Source organism: Orussus abietinus, unplaced genomic scaffold (genome assembly GCF_000612105.2).
Source record: "Orussus abietinus isolate OABI.00-Male unplaced genomic scaffold, Oabi_2.0 scaffold822, whole genome shotgun sequence".
NCBI lineage: Eukaryota > Metazoa > Arthropoda > Insecta > Hymenoptera > Orussidae > Orussus > Orussus abietinus.
In genome coordinates this window covers 788-18,911 of record NW_019394964.1, presented here as the reverse complement: position 1 = coordinate 18,911, position 18,124 = coordinate 788, and the positions used below count along the sequence as shown (strand labels likewise).

The window sequence follows — 18,124 nt, the reverse complement described above, 5'->3', positions numbered from 1 at the left end:
CTTTCCTTTTCAATTTCCTGCAGATTATACATTTTGCGCCGCGAGCAGGTAATATTATCCCGCGACACGTTCCCGCTACTGTGTACGTATTCATACATGCATATGCCTCGGCTTTAACTAACAGGAAGAGTATTATTAATTTTTACTTTAATAATACTTTTGCAACGCTCAAACGAGAAATGTCAGGTCGGAGAAATTGCTTCGACCTTGTTAAGCTTCTCTCGAAACAAACTAAAAAGGTTCTAAGGTGTATTTTTCAGTTTATACGGAAAATTAAAAGTTCTACTAAATTCTACTGTGTGCATATTCATAAATGCATATGCCTCGGCTATACTAACAGGAAGAGAATTATTCATTTTGACTTTAATAATACTTTTGCAACGCTAAAAAAAAGACGAGAAAGGTCAGGTCGGAGAAATTACTTCGACCTTGTTAAGCTTCTCTCGAAACAAGCGAAAAAGGTTCTAAGGTGTATTTTTCAGTTTTTACTGACAAAATAAAAATTCTACCGAGAAATGAAAATTTTATAATATAATAAAAATTCCGTACCGTAAAGATTGTGAGGAAATCGTGGCGTTTTTCTGTTAACAGAAGGTGGACCCCGAGCTGATATTCATATATAAAATGACATAAGAACTTTTGGATCACGTTGTATAATACAATAAAAGTGCAGTAATATAATATAATAATAGTACCGTACAGTAAAGATTGTGAAGAAATCGTTTTTCTGTTAACAGAAGGTGGACCCCGAGCTGATATTCATATATAAAATGACATAAGAACTTTTGGATCACGTTGTATAATACAATAAAAGTGCAGTAATATAATATAATAATAGTACCGTACAGTAAAGATTGTGAAGAAATCGTTTTTCTGTTAACAGAAGGTGGACCCCGAGCTGATATTCACGAAACAGGAGCGCATTGGCAAGGGCAGCTTCGGCGAGGTCTTCAAAGGAATCGACAACAGGACTCAGCAGGTGGTCGCCATTAAGATAATCGACCTCGAAGAGGCCGAAGATGAGATCGAGGACATCCAGCAGGAGATCATGGTCCTGTCGCAGTGCGACAGCCCGTTCGTCACCAAGTATTACGGATCGTACCTCAAGGTTGGCCCGAGTGTCCTGCAACCTAATGTCCCCATAATTAACGAGAAAAATGAAGAAGAAAGAAAGTAGGCTAAAGCTTAAAAGGAATGAAAAGAAAAGAGTCGCGAGTTTCCTTTCATTTTCTGTCGGAAGTTTCATTCTTGCTTCCCGCAATCAGAGATGAGCGGGGAGATGTTTCACGCCATTGTTTGAAAAGGAGGCACGGCCCCCTGGCGCCCTCTACGTCCTTTACACCTCTGTAAAAATTGGAACTACTTCCAAAGGGGCGAAATCTTCGTGATCGGTAATACAGGGTATACGTGAGTACCGCGTTGTAATCTCAATCATTTACGCATAACAACTTTATTTGGTATTCGTAGTATTCTTTCCTAACCTACGTTGACCCTGATACCAAAAACGAAAGTAAGCTAAAGCTTAAAAGGAAAGGAAAGAAAAGAGTCGCAAGTTTCCTTTCACTTTTCTCTCATAAATATCTGGGTACCTCCGAATTTCAATCCGGGTATCGTCATCACATGATGATCATGAATTTCTGTCTGGGTACCTTCGCAAATTGTGTGTTAACCGATTTTCCTCGTTATATGATGATCATGAATTTCTATGTGGGTACCTTCGTAAATTGTATGAAAATCGATTTTCCTCGTCACACGATTATCATGAATTTCTATCTGGGTATCTTCGCAAATTGTATGTAAATCTATTTTCCTCGTTATATGATGATCACAAATTTCTATCTGGGTACCTTCGTAAATTGTATGAAAATCTATTTTCCTCGTCACACGATTATCATGAATTTCTATTTGGGTACCTTCGCAAATTGTATGTAAATCTATTTTCCTCGTTACATGATGATCATGAATTTCTATCTGGATACCTTCGAATATCTATCTGGGTATCTTCGCAAATTGTATGTAAATCGATTTTCGTCGTTATATGATGATGACGAATTTCTATCTAGGTACCTTCGTAAATTGTATGAAAATCGATTTTCCTCGTCACACGATTATCATGAATTTCTATCTGGATACCTTCGAATATCTATCTGTATACCTTCGAATTTCTATCTGGGTACCTTCGAATTTCTATCCGAGTACCTTCGAATTTCTATCTAGGTACCTTCCCAAATTTTATGTTAATTGATTTTCCTCGTCACATGATGATCATGAATTTCTATCTGGGTACCTTCAAAGGAGCGATCCTTTCCGATGGCCGAAATTTCTGTTAAAAATAAAAAAAAATGGCGATCGACAGTCTGACCTCCGTTCGGGTTTCAGGTCACGAAGCTATGGATCATTATGGAGTACTTGGGTGGCGGATCCGCCCTGGATCTCATGAAGGCCGGCAGCTTCGAGGAGATGCACATCGCGGTGATCCTGCGGGAGGTCCTGAAGGGGTTGGATTACCTCCACAGCGAGCGGAAGCTCCACCGCGATATCAAAGGTGCTGAAACTCTAGGCATTTTTTATCTTAGTCGATAAATGGCACTAAGCCCTACAGGAACATGGCCATTGATCGATCTGCGGATTATTAACGAGCGTCATTAAGGTATTCAAAACATTGTAATCGGGATACGTCGAATTTCATTTATGCCTTTTCAAGATCTCCACAAATTGTTTTTCTTTTTTTTTTTTTTAATGCATGACAAGTGGGCGCGCGATACGCTGTTAAAAATGCTTCTAAATGTTCAAATGTTGATGTAAAAAAAGGTACGAAATTTTAATGAACATGCCCCCTGAATATTCGTATACTCGTATACTATTGGGTTGATACGTAATGGCGTTTGTTTACATTTTACGTTACGTGTTAAGGGGATGTGAAAGCGGCATCCGGAAGCTCAATCGTTCATAAAACTTTTCTACGGCCTGGGTGTCTCAAATCGTTTCATACTTTAAAACGTGAATATGGAGACGCTAAGGTAGGTCCTGAAACTCGCGTAATTTCATTTTTTATAAACTATTTTTAAAATACCTATAAACAAATTTGAAAAGAATTGAAATTTCATGAGTTTCAGGACCTTCCTTATAGTCTCCTTATTCAGGTTGTAACGTTTCCAACTATTCGGTAAATCGAGTTGGGAGAAAAGTTTTATAAACAAAACCTCTTCGATGCCACTTTCACATCACCTTAAGAACCCCATTACTAATGCATCAACTTAATAAATCCAATACGCGACTGTGGATGAAATCTCGAAGCAATTGTATCTTGGAAAAGATTTGACTATCCGTAATGTATATGTACTTCGAACGGATATTTTTAACAGTGTGCCTGAAGATGTACAGATTTTTAAGCTTTTTCTGCGTTTTTTTTTCAACATAATTATACGGTTCTCTTTATCTTTAGCTGCGAACGTCCTACTCAGCGAGATGGGAGACGTGAAGCTCGCCGATTTCGGAGTTGCCGGTCAGCTGACGAACACTACCAGCAAAAGGAACACCTTCGTGGGGACACCGTTCTGGATGGCCCCGGAGGTGATCAAGCAGTCAGCCTACGACTTCAAGGTGATTGTTAAACGGACGGGCACCAAATGTTGCATCGTTGAAAACTTAACCATTTATTTTCACCTGTTAACCGGGTATGAAGACATTTTTTGTCATAACAGGAAGACACCTCAACACCGCGGCTTTTTTCCTCGTGGAAACTTTTAAACGTAATATGCTGAAGAAGAAAGTCCCCATTGTGAAACGAGTTGTACAAAAGTTAATTCCTTGGTTAACAAGTTAACGGTATGATCTCAGGTTCAATTGGTACAATGTGTCCCGATTGCTCCGATCGGGTCACGGACAACGATCGATCTGTTCACCTGCTAATTGCGCGACAACGCGATGATATACAAATTACCTCTACAGCAGGGGCGGCTCCGAATTCCAGTGATACAATTTGTCTTGAATCGCTGACAAATCTTGGGAATATTTTTTATAATTTTTAACCTTTTTATTGTTTTGATTGTTTAACGGACGAACGGAACTTTGTGATTGCTCCATTCGAGTCACGGATAACGATCGATCTGTTCACCTGCTAATTGCGCGACAACGCGATGATATACAAATTACCTCTACAGCAGGGGCAGTTCCGAATTCCAGTGATACAATTTGCCTTGAATCGCTAATAAAATTTGGGGATATTTCATACAATTATTAACCCTTTCATTGCGACGCGCGGATGATTCCTCTGTACGAGATAGACTTAGGGTATATTTACTCGGAGATCAGGCAAAGCGATGTCCTGTGAAAGTTGATTGAGGTTCATTTCATTTGACAATGAGCTATGAAATTCAGTGAGGGATGTTTCAGCAGTAAAATTTCTGAAACAATATTTCGGCAATTTCTAACGATTTCCAATAATTTCTAATAGCCCGGATAGAGCTTTTAGAAATCGGGCAAAGGGATGTCCTGTGAAAACTGATTGCCGTTCATTTCATTTGACAATGAGCTATGAAATTCAATGAGTGATGTTCAGCATTAAAATTTCTGAAACAATATTTCGGCAATTTCTAACGATTTCCAATAATTTCTAATTGCCCGGGTAGGGCTTGGAATTGACAAGCAACGAGAGAGAGAGAGAGAGAGATCTTTTAGGGGATCTCGTTAACATTGTCTTTTTGTAAATTTCAGGCTGACATCTGGTCACTGGGAATAACGGCGATCGAGCTGGCGAAAGGAGAGCCTCCGAACAGCGAGCTGCACCCCATGAGGGTCCTCTTCCTCATCCCTAATAACAATCCGCCCCAGCTGACGGGGAATTACACAAAACAATTCAAGGAATTCGTCGAGGCCTGCCTCAACAAGGATCCGGAAAACGTGAGTCACGTCCGCGGCCGTTCCTCCGCTCGACGGAGCGTGGAGTACCCTTTGTTTTAAGGTGAAGTGAAACCCCCCTGAAATTAGTCGATTCGAATAATACACTTTTCTTTTAAGGGTATTGGATCGAACTGTCTGAAACTTTGATACATGAAGTGGAACTCCCCTAAAATCAGTCGATTCGAATAATACACTTTTTTTTTTTTAAAGGTATTGGACCGAACTGTCTGAAACTTTGACACGTGAAGTGAAACCTCCCTGATAACAGTTGATTCGAATAATACACTTTTATTTTAAGGGTATTGGATCGAACTGTCTGAAACTTTGAGACATGAACTGGAACTCCCCTAAAATCAGTCGATTCGAATAATACACTTTTCTTTTAAGGGTATTAGAAAAATCTTTTTTACCGACGTCGATCAAGTTCCTCGACGTGTTTCACTTCACCTTAAACAGGCGAATTGAGCTTCGTTTCTCAATCAACTTCATATTGTTACGATCCTGCAGAGGCCGACGGCGAAGGAACTCCTAAAGTTCCAGTTCATCAGGAAGGCGAAGAAGAACTCGTACTTGATCGACCTGATCGACAGGTACAAGAAGTGGAAGTCCCAGCGCAGCGAAGAGTCCGAGACCGAGAGCGAGAACTCAGATTCGTGAGTATACCCGGAGAATTCGGCTTCAGGGACCCTGTTCTCGAGTTTATACGATCAACTTTCGCGTACGATTTTCAAATGTTGACCATTAACGCGACCTAGCAGCAATGCAACATGTTTTTTTTTTTCCGAATATATCCGTACGCGAAAACAATCCGTATAAACTCTAGAAATGGGTCTCAGGAGCCTGTAAAATTGAAATCGCATTATAGTAGCTCACAGGTTGCTTTGCTCTATCTCATCGATTGTTTATAATGTTATCGAAGAAGTACCTGGATGTTTTATTTTTGATTTTAGGATATCAGGATTGCTGATGGTTTTCCTTATTTTTTTTTTTAATTTTAACCCTTTCGCTACTATGGGCGACTGTAATCGCTCGCCACGAATCTACTTTTATTTATCATGGCGTTCCGAGTCGCCCGATATGAACAGAATTAATAAGCATGTATTTGCCGATGTATCAACGTTTTTGTCCATATTGTATTATTTTTGTTGTACTTCTGCGCATTTTTTTCGCGCTATGTACTATGTTTACCAATTTAATGACTCCATGTCGATACCCTGGAGACTGTCCGCACACAATGTGTATACTTTTAGTACAGGGCCTCGTTCAGCGATGGCGCATTGGTGCGGATGATTGTCGTAGCGAAAGGGTTAAAGGGATGTGAAAGTGGCATCCGAGGGATTAATCGTTCATCAAACTTTTCTGCGAAGCTGGGTGTACCAAATCGTTTCAAACTTCACAACGTAAATATAGAAGCCATAAGGAAGGTCCTGACACTCATCAAATTCCATTTTTCATCACAAAAATATTAAGAATACCTATAAACAAATTAAAAAAAGAAAACGAATTTAAATTTCATCGGTGTCAGGACCTCCCTTGAAGCCTCCACATTCACGTTATAAAGATTGCAACGATTCGGTACACCCAGCTCTGTGACAAGTTTCATAAATGAAACCTCTTTGACGCCACTTTCACATCACCTTAAGGTAATATGAATGTGGAGGAGGAGTCAATAGTTTGTATAAGTTTTCTCCGAACAGGGTGTACCGAATTGTTTGAAAATTTCACAAGTGAATATGGAGGCCTTAAGGAAGGTTCTGGCAGCCATATAAATTAAAAAAATATATTTATAACAAATTTGTCAATGAAATTCCATGGATGTCGGGACCTTCTTTAGTGTCTCGACATTCACGTGTCAAAATTTCAAACGATTTGGTACAACTTGTCCAGAGAAAAGTTTCAACGGGAGACCCCATTGGCGCCGCTTTCACGTCACCTTAATGAGACCTGAAAGTATTTTCATGTGATATCATACGAGTCTTGAGAACGATGGTTTGACGAAGTTTTGGCAATTCTTTTTAGGGAGGAATCGAAGCAGGACAGCGACATGGACGAGCCCTGGATAATGACCGTGAAGGGTCCACACGGAGTGAAAGGAAACGCGGTCTCCTCCTTACCTCCGGATACTGGGCTGTCGACTTCCCCGACGACGATACACTCGTCGAACCACAGGACCTCTGTCCGCACCCAGCAGACCAAGCTGCACGCCAACGGGACGCCCTCGAGGTCCCCGCCTAAGGACGTCGCCGTGAATCACTGCAGGAGCGAGTTCAAGGACTCGTTACGTGATGTTCAATCACAGTCCCAAGCACAGTCTCAGACGAAGCATTCGGTACGTCAAGACGCAAGACTGTTGGACTAATTTACTATTACATTATACAGGGTGCAACCGAGGTTCTGTCCTATGGTCCGCACATTGCTATCCTTCTTGAAAGTGAAGTCGAGAATGGAATACAGAACTCTGTATTGTTTTCAAAGCGATGACATTCTGAAGAAATTGTACCGCAAGACACAGAGTCAAACGGGGAAAAAACCATGTTCGTGAAAGCTGCACCCAGGACTGTTTCCGTCCGTGGCACGGATATGATTAATCATGAAGTGGTATAAGGAGACATAATGTTCGGTTCCATAGAGAAGGTGGCCCCAGAATCGGGACTCAGGATCTCAGATTTTCGCTGATCTAACAGTGCCAGCGCTACTTGCGGAAAATGAGGGAACTCCAATCCTACACGACCAAACATTTCCTATCGATGTAAATTACCTAAAATGCTTTTAATCTCGCAATTAAGGTACCCAAAGTGATACGATAATCCGTGCATGATACGCAGAATGTGAGGTTTTTAACGTGATAGCGGACGCGCCTAGCAGACGATCCTTTTAATTGCAAAACTTCATCGAGGAGGCGCTCTCGGCACTAGGTCAGAAAAAAATCTGAACATCTTGTACCCCTAAAGTGGAGACGATTTCAATACATAACGTTGGATCTCCTTATACTACTTCATGGTATTAATTTATCTAATTACCGAGTAATCAATTGTTTTAGATATAACTTATACAGCAGGGGCGCGCGTGCGCTTTTCGTTGCTTATTCATATGTTTTGCCCAGAAAAAGTTTTCCATGAGTCGTCAGGTGAAAATTATGAAGCCGCGTTTTCCCTCCTGTATGCACCTGGGGTACTCGGTTAATCGTATCTTTTCTTGCATCTCTTTTCGTATGGTTGTGCATTGGGTGCATGTTTCTATTTTTAGATGCGTCCTCACGAGGCGGCTCCTCCACCGCCCATGCAAGTGGAGACCCGGGAGAACCGCGAAAGCCGAGACTTCCGGGTTTCCAACAGGGATCCGGCTTCAAGGGACTCCAAGGACGGACGCGAGAGAGACAGGGAGCTCGCCCGCGACAAGAGAAACAGCAAATCGGACGTGCCAGCGATGCCGCACGTCGATCACAGGACGGCCGAAGACAAGCAGCGGCCCAGGAGTTCCCAGGAGATTAAACACCCGCGTAGCGTCGCCCTCTCTGGCGTTATTCTGCCCCTCCTTTCCGAGGTACGGGCATTCCTCAAATTAATTCACGGGCCATTGTACTTATAACTTTGACTTAAGGTGAAGTGAAACCCCCTTCAAATCAGTCGATTCGAATACAACACTTTTTTTTTAAGGGTATTAGACAAAACTGTCCGAAACTTTGACACGTCACTCCTGATCATCTAAGAATTGTCCTGACACATTCAAAATTTGGATTTTTAAAAAAAATTTGTTCAACTCAGTCCAGACCTGAACCAAAATGGCGTCGAACTCTCATATTTCGATCAATATACAATTATCGAAGGCTCTGATATGAGAATCGAAAGGGCCAGGACAATTTTACGACAATTTAGAACACTCTGGTAATCGATAAACTCGGATTTGAACGGGATAAAGGCAAAAAACGTATTGTATGCGCTTCTATGCTAAAACGATGGTAATACGAGATCTCGGAATGAAAATTTAATTAACCTGGAAATCGCAGATGGGGCAGGGGGTCCCTCTGCAGCCACTTAGGGCCCCAGAAAGCATGAATTCAGAGGATTTCTGGAGTTTTACTTCGCTTTCTTTATAATTATTATACGAAACGACAGGAGGAGTGTGCCATTTGGTACAATACTCAATATAATTCGACACAGCTGTCAATATAAAAACGAACGTCGGCAACGTAGCTATTTAGAAAAATCCTACTTATCGACGTCGATCTAGTTCCTCGACGTGTTTCACTTCATCTTAAGGTGATATGAAAGGCGCTGAGTAATTTAATTGAGGTCGATAAATTAAAATTCATCTATACCCTTTTTGGTGGTAACGTCATTTTGAATATTCAAGTGGGAACGTAAGCAGGCGCGTCACGTTACCGACATTTATATTTATGTTGAAGTCTTTTACAGTCCACGGTGAGAATTAAACAAACTGAAACGTTCCATATGTCATTTCGGTAAAGTAATGATGAGGAGATCGATGTAAAACTGTCGAAATCCCTCGAATTCATTATTCTAACCGACTGTTTAGGACCAGCGTCGTCATCTGTGACATTTAGCTGCAACTAAATGTTTGCTCTGAAAACACGTGTCAGCCACGAGACAAGCATTATGAGCGTATTTCTCAGCCGCTTGAGTTCAACGAGTGTTCATTTTAAAGATAAAACGTTGACGTGTGTTTATATGGGAGATATTTTCGATGAAGCACCTCCTTCCTAGTTAAAAGAACATTGAAATTATGTCGTTGCACTTTTTTTACATGAAAATGTCCACTTATCAAAAATCGCTCCCATATAAATACCCGTCAAGATTTTATTTTGAAAACGAGTACTCGATGAACTCGATCGGTTGAAAAATACGCTCAAAATTGTTGTCCTCGTGAGGCCCTGCAAAAACGCAGAAGTAGTGAGCGCCCTTAAGGCGATATGAAAGAGTCAGCCTATATATATCTGAGAAGTCAAATCGTTGGGGAAAGTATTCTCTGAATTGAATGTATCGATTCGTTTGAAATTTTGACCACGGGAATATGGAGGTCCTGAAACTCATCATATTTCATTTTTCATAAAAAATGTATTTATTTAGGACATGGATTAGAACCAACATGGCGGGGTCCGGGCACGTTTTCGATGTTTTACACTTCTTGGAGGCTTAGAATCGAAAATGAAGAGTTTCAGGACCTAGCTCGAACGATTTAGAATACCGTAGAACTGGAATATTACAGAGTCAGATGGGGAGTCAGATATGTTTAGCCTGTGGCTAACACGTGTTTTTAGAGGAAAAATTTAGTTGCAGCTAAACGTCACAGATGGCGACGCTGGTCCTAAACAGTCGTTAGAATAATGAATTCACGGGATTTCGAGGGTTTTACATCGATTTCTTCATCATTACTTTACCGAAATGACATATGGAACGCTTCATTTCGTACAATCCTCAACGTAGACTGTAAAAGATTTAAATATAAATGTCGGTAATGGGACGCGTCAGCTTATGTTACCACTTACGTATTCAAAATGACGTTACCACCAAAAAAGGTATAGATGAATTTATTAGGGTGTCCCATAAGTTCCTTCCGCATCGTGTATTCATGTCCTATGAAAAAAAGGGAAGAAACTTATGGGACAACCTAATAAATTGATCGACCTCGATTAAATTTCTCAGCGCCTTTCATATCACCTTAAAGGGAATATTAATACGATTCGTCGTAATGTTCTAGCTACAACGGAAGTACCAGTACTCCGCGAGAGACAATAACGGCGAGGGCGGCAGCGGGCCAGGTCGCAACGGCGGGAACGCGATAGACGAGCTACAAGGTGCCTTCGAGCTGGCGGAGCGTACTTCACCGGGGATGTGCGAGGCCCTCGTCAGGGAGCTCCTCAAGGCCCTGCTGCCTACGAACTATTCGGACGGACGTTTATCCATGCTCATGGACAAAGTTACTTTAAGGTACTGAGGAGTGCCGCCTCGCGTTTACCACGTAGCGATCCCCGCGGCCGCGGGTCCAGGACGTGCCCGGCGCCGCCGTCCGGGACCACCGACGTCATCCCCGGACGTGGCGGCGTCAGCGTTCTCGTTCTGTCGTAGTCTTCTTGGTACTCCCTTCCGCGTGCCCGCTGTGCAGAGGAGAGGCGTGCCGATTTAGTCCACCTCGCGCGGTTCCCCAGGGTACCGAAAAGCCGTCGCATTTCGTGCCGCAACCATTGAGTGTCTCGAAAACCCGAGTTCAAAGATGGCCGACCTAGCAAGGTGCCGATTAATCGTCGTCGAGCGGACGCTCGGACGTGGTGACGTTCTAGGAATGTTTCTTACCAAACTATTCGGCGTCCGAAATCTAGAAGTCGCTTCAACTAATATTGGACGTCGGACTGATATCGATGCTTCGATTCCTGTTCATGGAGCTCATAGCGCACGAGCGTGGGCAAGGTCACGCGTAAATTCGCCTTTAACCATGTATGTGTAGACTTTGCTTTCCAGCGGAAAGAGTCAACGAATGTACCACGGGATTCGATCGCTCCCTCACACAGTTAAAAGCATTCTGCTTATTGAACATTTGAGAACGAGGGGCCTATGCAAAGTCTTGATATATATGGTCTGAGGCTGACCCTCGGATCCGCCATCTTGGAATTTCTCTTTCGAGGCGTTTGTGGGGTTGTCGGATGTGGCGGCTTTTCTTTCTTACGAGATTCTGGTGAATGAAAACACGTGTTCATACCGTCAGATCGACCCTCAAAGGCAGAACCTGGCACGCGGGAAAACGGAGACGCGTCCGATGACATTGTAAGGTTGTTACAAAACCGCTGCTTATTCCGAATACAAGTCGGTCGACATTCATTCGAAGGATGGTCCGTTCCACTCGGCACGGATTCGTCCAGCGCATGCGCAAGGATCAGTTTTTGAGAGTATTCAGGATATCCAGAATATCCGGAGAAAATGAAACATCGTCTAGCGCATGCGCAAGGATCAGTTTTTGAGAGTATGCAGGATATTCAGAATATCCGGAGAAAATGAAACATCATCCAGCGCATGCGCAAGGATCAGTTTTTGAGAGTATTCAGGATATCCAGAATGTCCGGAAAAGGGAAACATCGTCCAGCGCATGCGCAGGGAAGTTTTTGAGAGTATTCAAGATATCCAGAATATCCGGGGAAAAAATGAAACATCGTCCAGCGCATGCGCAGGGAACAGTTTTTGAGAGTATTCAGGATATCTAGAATATCCGGGAAAAACAGAAACATTGTCTAAAGGAAGTATTTCAAACCCTCAAGTGTTCGGCGATGTCCTGAAGCTGACAAATGTCGAGGTTCATTTTAGGGGCGTTTTGTGACGAATGGGAATTTACGATGTAACTTTCTTTTACATTCAGGGTAAACTTGTGTGTCCAAACCCTCGACGGATGTTAAACTTTTGTGGTATCGAATAAAAAGGTGTCAATTGTTTCAAGGATGTGCAGACATTGAGAGACGTCTTGGGGTGTAATGCTGGGGGTGAGATTTAAGGAAGAAGGCGTTAGATACCATTACGCTCCAAAGGAACACTTGGAAGCGTTCCTTGGATGCGTTTTTAAGAGCGATGCCGTGGTGCTGACCTCGAGAAAGGCAGCACCCGACTGACATGTAACTCTTATCTGAAGGGATTTGTAAGTAATTAATTATATACCATGTTCACTGGTTAAATTACTATTCCATTATTTCCAAGATTAGTGCTGCCGTCATAACGCGTCATGGTGGACATCTAGGACCTAAAGTCATGTCCAAAAGGAGGATAACGTGGTCGTCGACGAGTTAAAGCGAACCTTGATAAGAAGAATCATCTCTCGAGCAATGTCTTCCCTAAACCCTAATCATCCATTAGATGTTAACAAGTGCTCGCATCGACAAACACTTTGAAACGGACGTGTATCCTGATATCGAGTGATTATATCTTAGACGTTTTGGGTATTGTGGATGTTTTGGATATTCTGGATATTCTGGATATTCTGGATATTCCGGATCTCCGCTAGCTGTACCTAGGGGTAATTTATCTTGTATATGGGTTGACTCCGTAAACGGATCATCGGGACGCTTAGCGGAGCTGGATAAAGCACCGCTTCGAATAGTATTTTTACCCAGTTGTTAATTATTGCTATTCCGGTATCGAATGCTATCAACACTCGGACCGGTCTTTAACCAGCTCTGGTTCTTAGGCTCCTGGAAAAGCTTCCCCGGAACCTGCCGCAAGTCCCGTGGACGATCCCGAGTTCCCGTCGATCGAGCTCGGACTTCCGGGGCCCTTTTCGATCGGCAGCTTCCCTCGAGTTTCCGCCGGGATTCCTACACGACCTCTTCCAGCTACCGGATGCTCGAAAAGGTCGCTGCACCGCTCAAGGGGGTTCCTAATTAACTACCCATCGACTAATTGCGTTTATCGACATTGCAGTTATCCGTCATTCCTCGAAATCGATCCACACTAAGGCCGTGTCCGAATTCGTCAAAAGTTGCATCTAGGATATACTAGCTCCATACTACTTCCGCTCCCCTTGTTACTTATGCGCATGCGTCAAAAGTGGTAGACGGAAAGTCGCGACGATGTAACTTTCTCGCAACTTTTATCCCGCCATCTCGTAATTCCGACCAATCGTCCGATTCGTCGCCGACATATTGTCAATTTTGAAAATACCAACAATCGTTTGCTTTTATATGTAGTTGGATTTATCGCCTTTTCTAATGAACATGGGGCAATATAGTACCAGCCGTACAGGGGCCCGATTCTCGAGTTCATACCGATTTTTTTCCCATATGAATAGATTCGCATGATATATTTTGCATACGAGTAGTAAGACCAACTCTTGAGGACTCTTCGAATTGGGTTCGTGCGAATTACTCGTACGTAATCGTATGCGATTACGAAGCAATGATGCCGCTTGTCTGTGAAATGCCCGAACCAATGAAATGTTCGCTTTAGCAATTGTTTATTTTTATTCGTGTCATTCCCTATATGGTTATATTGATCTTCAACCCCTTCATAAAAACCGATAGTTTTGTATTATTTTCGTATACGAATTATCTCTTTCGCATGCTATGACCCATGCGATGTAATTCCCATGGTACTATTCTAATACGAAACCGCGGTGATCACTGAAGAATATCAACTGTTGAATGTCGTATACGAAATTGTCAATTTGGTATGCGAAAGTTGATCGCATACAGTCGAGAATCGGATCCTGGGCTCCAGGAGCATTTCATTGTTTTCGACGAATGTTGTACCAGGGAAAAAAACGAAATCTGCCGAGAGTGAACAAAGCAGATTCTCAAAAATAATGACACAAATTGGGCACGCAGGAGACTATTAATTTTGTACAGCATATTCCAATGTTACGTGAAATAACTAATTATATGATGCCGGCACAGATATAACGGGGATGATTTTAATAAGCAATCGAAATTCATTTAAAATCGGCGCGAATTAGCCGACACACTTTTGCGCGTGCGCGTAAGATGCGTGCAAAAGATGTCGAGTCCCAAGTATTTAGTACGTAGTGTACACTGGGAGACATCAATGCCCTCCCATCCTTCACAGGCGATGCCGTATCTGTAGGGGAGGCATTTATGTCCGCCATTGTACACTGGGAGACATCAATGCCCTCCCATCCTTCACAGGCGATGCCGTATCTGTAGGGGAGGCATTTATGTCCGCCATTGTACACTTGGAGACATCAATGCCCTCCCATCCTGCACAGGCGATGCCGTATCTACAGGGAAGGCATTCATGTCCGCCATTGTATGTACATACAGTAGTGTAGTATATAGAGTATATATTAACGTACTAAAGCGAATTCGAACACAGCTTAAAGCGACTCGAGGCCTCGCCAAATAAATCCTACCGGTTATGGGGAATTTAACTTTTGGAGCTCCGTCAAGAAACTCGGTAGGGTTTCGAGCCAAGTACGTCACCTGTATGGAAAGCTTGACTGAGGAAAAAAGAAATTATTCGGACGTTTCCGTAGAAGCCCAGAATTTATGGTGACGCATGATGCTCCCTAAGTTGGCTGACGAATGGCAAGAGTTTAAGTAAAAGATTGCATGTACTATCTACAGGGTTGGGTAATTCTCCATTATTCGAGGTTTTTCACGTATATTAAGTAGACAAAGTAGTTTACCGGAGAAAATCCTAGAAAATCGATAAATTACGTTTCCAATATGAAGAATATCTGAACGATATACAGCATTGACTAGGTTATAAACGTCTTTTAGCACATATGTAAACACGGAAATATTTTCAGGAACAATTAATTACTTTACCGCTTGTATTGAATATTCTTTGGAATTTTACGTTTTCAATATGGCGGATTCCACGGATGCATGATATATGTATTCGCAAGGTTGATCTGGCGCTTGTTTTTAAAATTCTTTTGATTTAAACCTGGTTCATATCAAACTTCACTCTGGAGTTATTATTTTATATTTAGAAATTGAAGGGCATGGTATACTTTGCGCTCACGTAGAAAACTAGAGACGTATTATACGTTGTAATATACACGTAGAAAACCACGTATATTACATGACGTATTGTACTTATCCAACCCTGGTTGTCTAACAGCATCTCATATCACAGGAGGAAGAGAAACACGTATAGAAAGATAAAGAATGCATTATCATGCAAAATTGCGCTGATTTAAATCATTGGATTAAAATCACAATGAAAATCGTCGATTTTATATATAACTAATTTTCACTTTTTTCTCTTTAAATAACGATCAAAGTCGTGGATTTTAAACCATTGATTTTTCTTTTTCGAAAACCATGTGAAATGGAAATGAAATGTGAAATCGCACGATACTGTGTATCGTGCAATACAGCGCGTCATTATTATCATCTGTTTTGAGTATTTGCAATTACTTTTATCAAGAATAATATGCAAACGTGTTGTAAAGAGACGCGATCGCATCCCTAGGATCTTGCGAGTTAAAAACTGACATCAAATGTTTGAAGGAAAATGTCTGTTTACAAAAACTAAATAATCCTTACTTATTAATTATAACCAGAAAAATATTTCCAGTCGCATGGTAAACATATTAGACTGAAGTTAACTATTATGTTTAAACGGAAGTGCTAATTTAGATGTTTTTCGAATGCCCTGTCCATTCCTAGTACTTGATATACAATCGTGTTTGAAGAAAGTAATTTTTTTTACATCTGTAGACGATGCTACAGCGCACAAAATAGGAATTATCTAACCGTAGCTCGCTTTCGAGTAATAGTGATTTAACCTCATCATTTAAACCAGGTTATTATGTGTATAATTGGAATATTTTGAAAAACCTCAATCTCTTTAAATCAGCGATTTTTTTTCAGAGAAATGATTCTTATCAACCTTGCTATCATGTATCACCACGAGATTAGAGGAGACGAAAAGATTCGTCTAACACCGCGATTCGTTGGCCAATAATAGTTAGTAACATACTACATACCATTATTAGTACGTTATTAACTATTCAGCATCAAATCTCCGTATTCTTCTGCACTTGGATGGGAACTTTTGAATTCTTTGGCGAAGTGCGAATCAACAATATTCATCATCTGTAGCTTTGAATGCGTGGTAAAGAAGAGATTCTGACGTTTCGTTAAAAAACATCACACAGAGAGAAAAGCCCGTATGGTAATGTTTCGTTAAAAAGCGTCACTTAAGAGAACACAGTGACGTTTTGTTAAAAGAAAAATGTCACTTAGAAGGTAACCCCTGTCGTGACAATAAGTTATTAATACATATATTATTAGTATAAAACAAAAGGTTAAAATCTTCAGAAATATCCTAAAAACGTTCACGCAGCATAATAATCATAGCTTGTTGGAATTACTGAAAATAAGATGAATATTTAAAAAGAAAAAGAAATTAAATTCTCATAAGTTCACATGAAATCGTAGAGAAGTTAATCAGCGGTTATATTCTCGATTATATTACCCAGGTAATATAACGTATTGGTCATTCTAATTCTGTGACCGTGGCTTTGACGAAAGATAGGAAACTGCAGTGTCGGTAAGTCTTGTGGGTGGGTAAACGAATTTCGAGACCCCCTCTAATAAGGAAGGTATCCCAGGTCGATTGCTCTCCGATTTCATTTCTTTTATAATATGTTATAGTAGACTAAAAACTAAGCGACAGGTATTTTTTTTTATCTGCCATTAAACACTTTAAGGAGGTGAAACCACTATCCAAAGTAAGGCCTGTGACGGGTGGCTCACCCCTTAATTTTTTTTTTTAATTGAGAAAATTATATTTTTCATTTCTCGTTATGAGAAAGCTTTTCCAGGTGGATCGGTTAAAAAATATTATGTTCTTGTGGGTGAAACTGCCAAATCGCCCCTTGACATTCCTTACATTGGATGGTGGTTTCACCCCCTTAAAGTGTTTAATGGCAGATAAAAAAAAATACGTGTCGCTTAGTTTTTAGTCTACTATAACATATTATAAAAGAAATGAAATCGTAGAGATCGACCTGGGATACCTTCCTTGTAAGAGGTTAGTTGCTCGCAAGTGGCGCTCGCGTAGGCGCGCGGATAACCTCCCCCTCGCGCATGGGGGAACGCGAGAAAAACGTAGAGAGAGTGTTTTTGGATTAGTCACTTCGTCCTACCCCGGATTTTAGAGAGAGTTCTAGGTTACGCGCGAACTAGCCGCCACCGGATGGCGAGAGGAGTCCCTCGTTCACTCGCTCCAACATTACGTATGTGTGTATGTACTGCTACCTACTATCCATCCAATTACCTACCTAACCTAATCACGTATACACACACTCACATACACACGCGACATACACTCATCACCTTACCTACCCACAGGCCACCCACGGTGTATTTGGCGTTATGGCGACCCGACCGGTCGGCGTAGAGTATATACATATATTTTTTGTATCTTACTTCCAACCTTGGCTGCGTTGAACTGTATTATATTGATTGTATGCGGCATGCCGAGGGCGTGTACAAATACGAGGTAATAATTAACGCATTGAAAAAGAAATAAAATAAAAATAAACAGCGATCGATTGCGGAACGTTGCCTAGGAACTTCGACCCTCGATGTCCCGAAATTACTCCCTTTAAGGTGAAGTGAAACACGTCGAGGAACTTGATCAACGTTGATAAAGGAGATTTTTCTAAATGCCTACCTTGCCGACGTTCGTTTTTATATTGACAGCTGGGTCAAATTAGATTGGATATTGTACGGTCCCGTGGATTACGTTATCTT

At 41.5% G+C, this 18,124-nt stretch overlaps 1 protein-coding gene across 1 annotated transcript; it reads left to right on the top strand.

Moving 5' to 3' along the window:
- Nucleotides 1–883: 883 nt before the first annotated feature.
- LOC105702526 (serine/threonine-protein kinase 26) lies at nt 884–13,646 on the top strand (the record flags this gene model as incomplete). Its single annotated transcript, XM_023433572.1, is given in 8 exon segments — nt 884–1,108; nt 2,380–2,545; nt 3,446–3,603; nt 4,717–4,902; nt 5,410–5,555; nt 6,922–7,231; nt 8,149–8,445; nt 10,621–13,646. Coding segments are annotated over 8 exon segments (1,725 nt in total), but the record flags the coding sequence as incomplete, so codon positions are not given.
- Nucleotides 13,647–18,124: the final 4,478 nt, after the last annotated feature.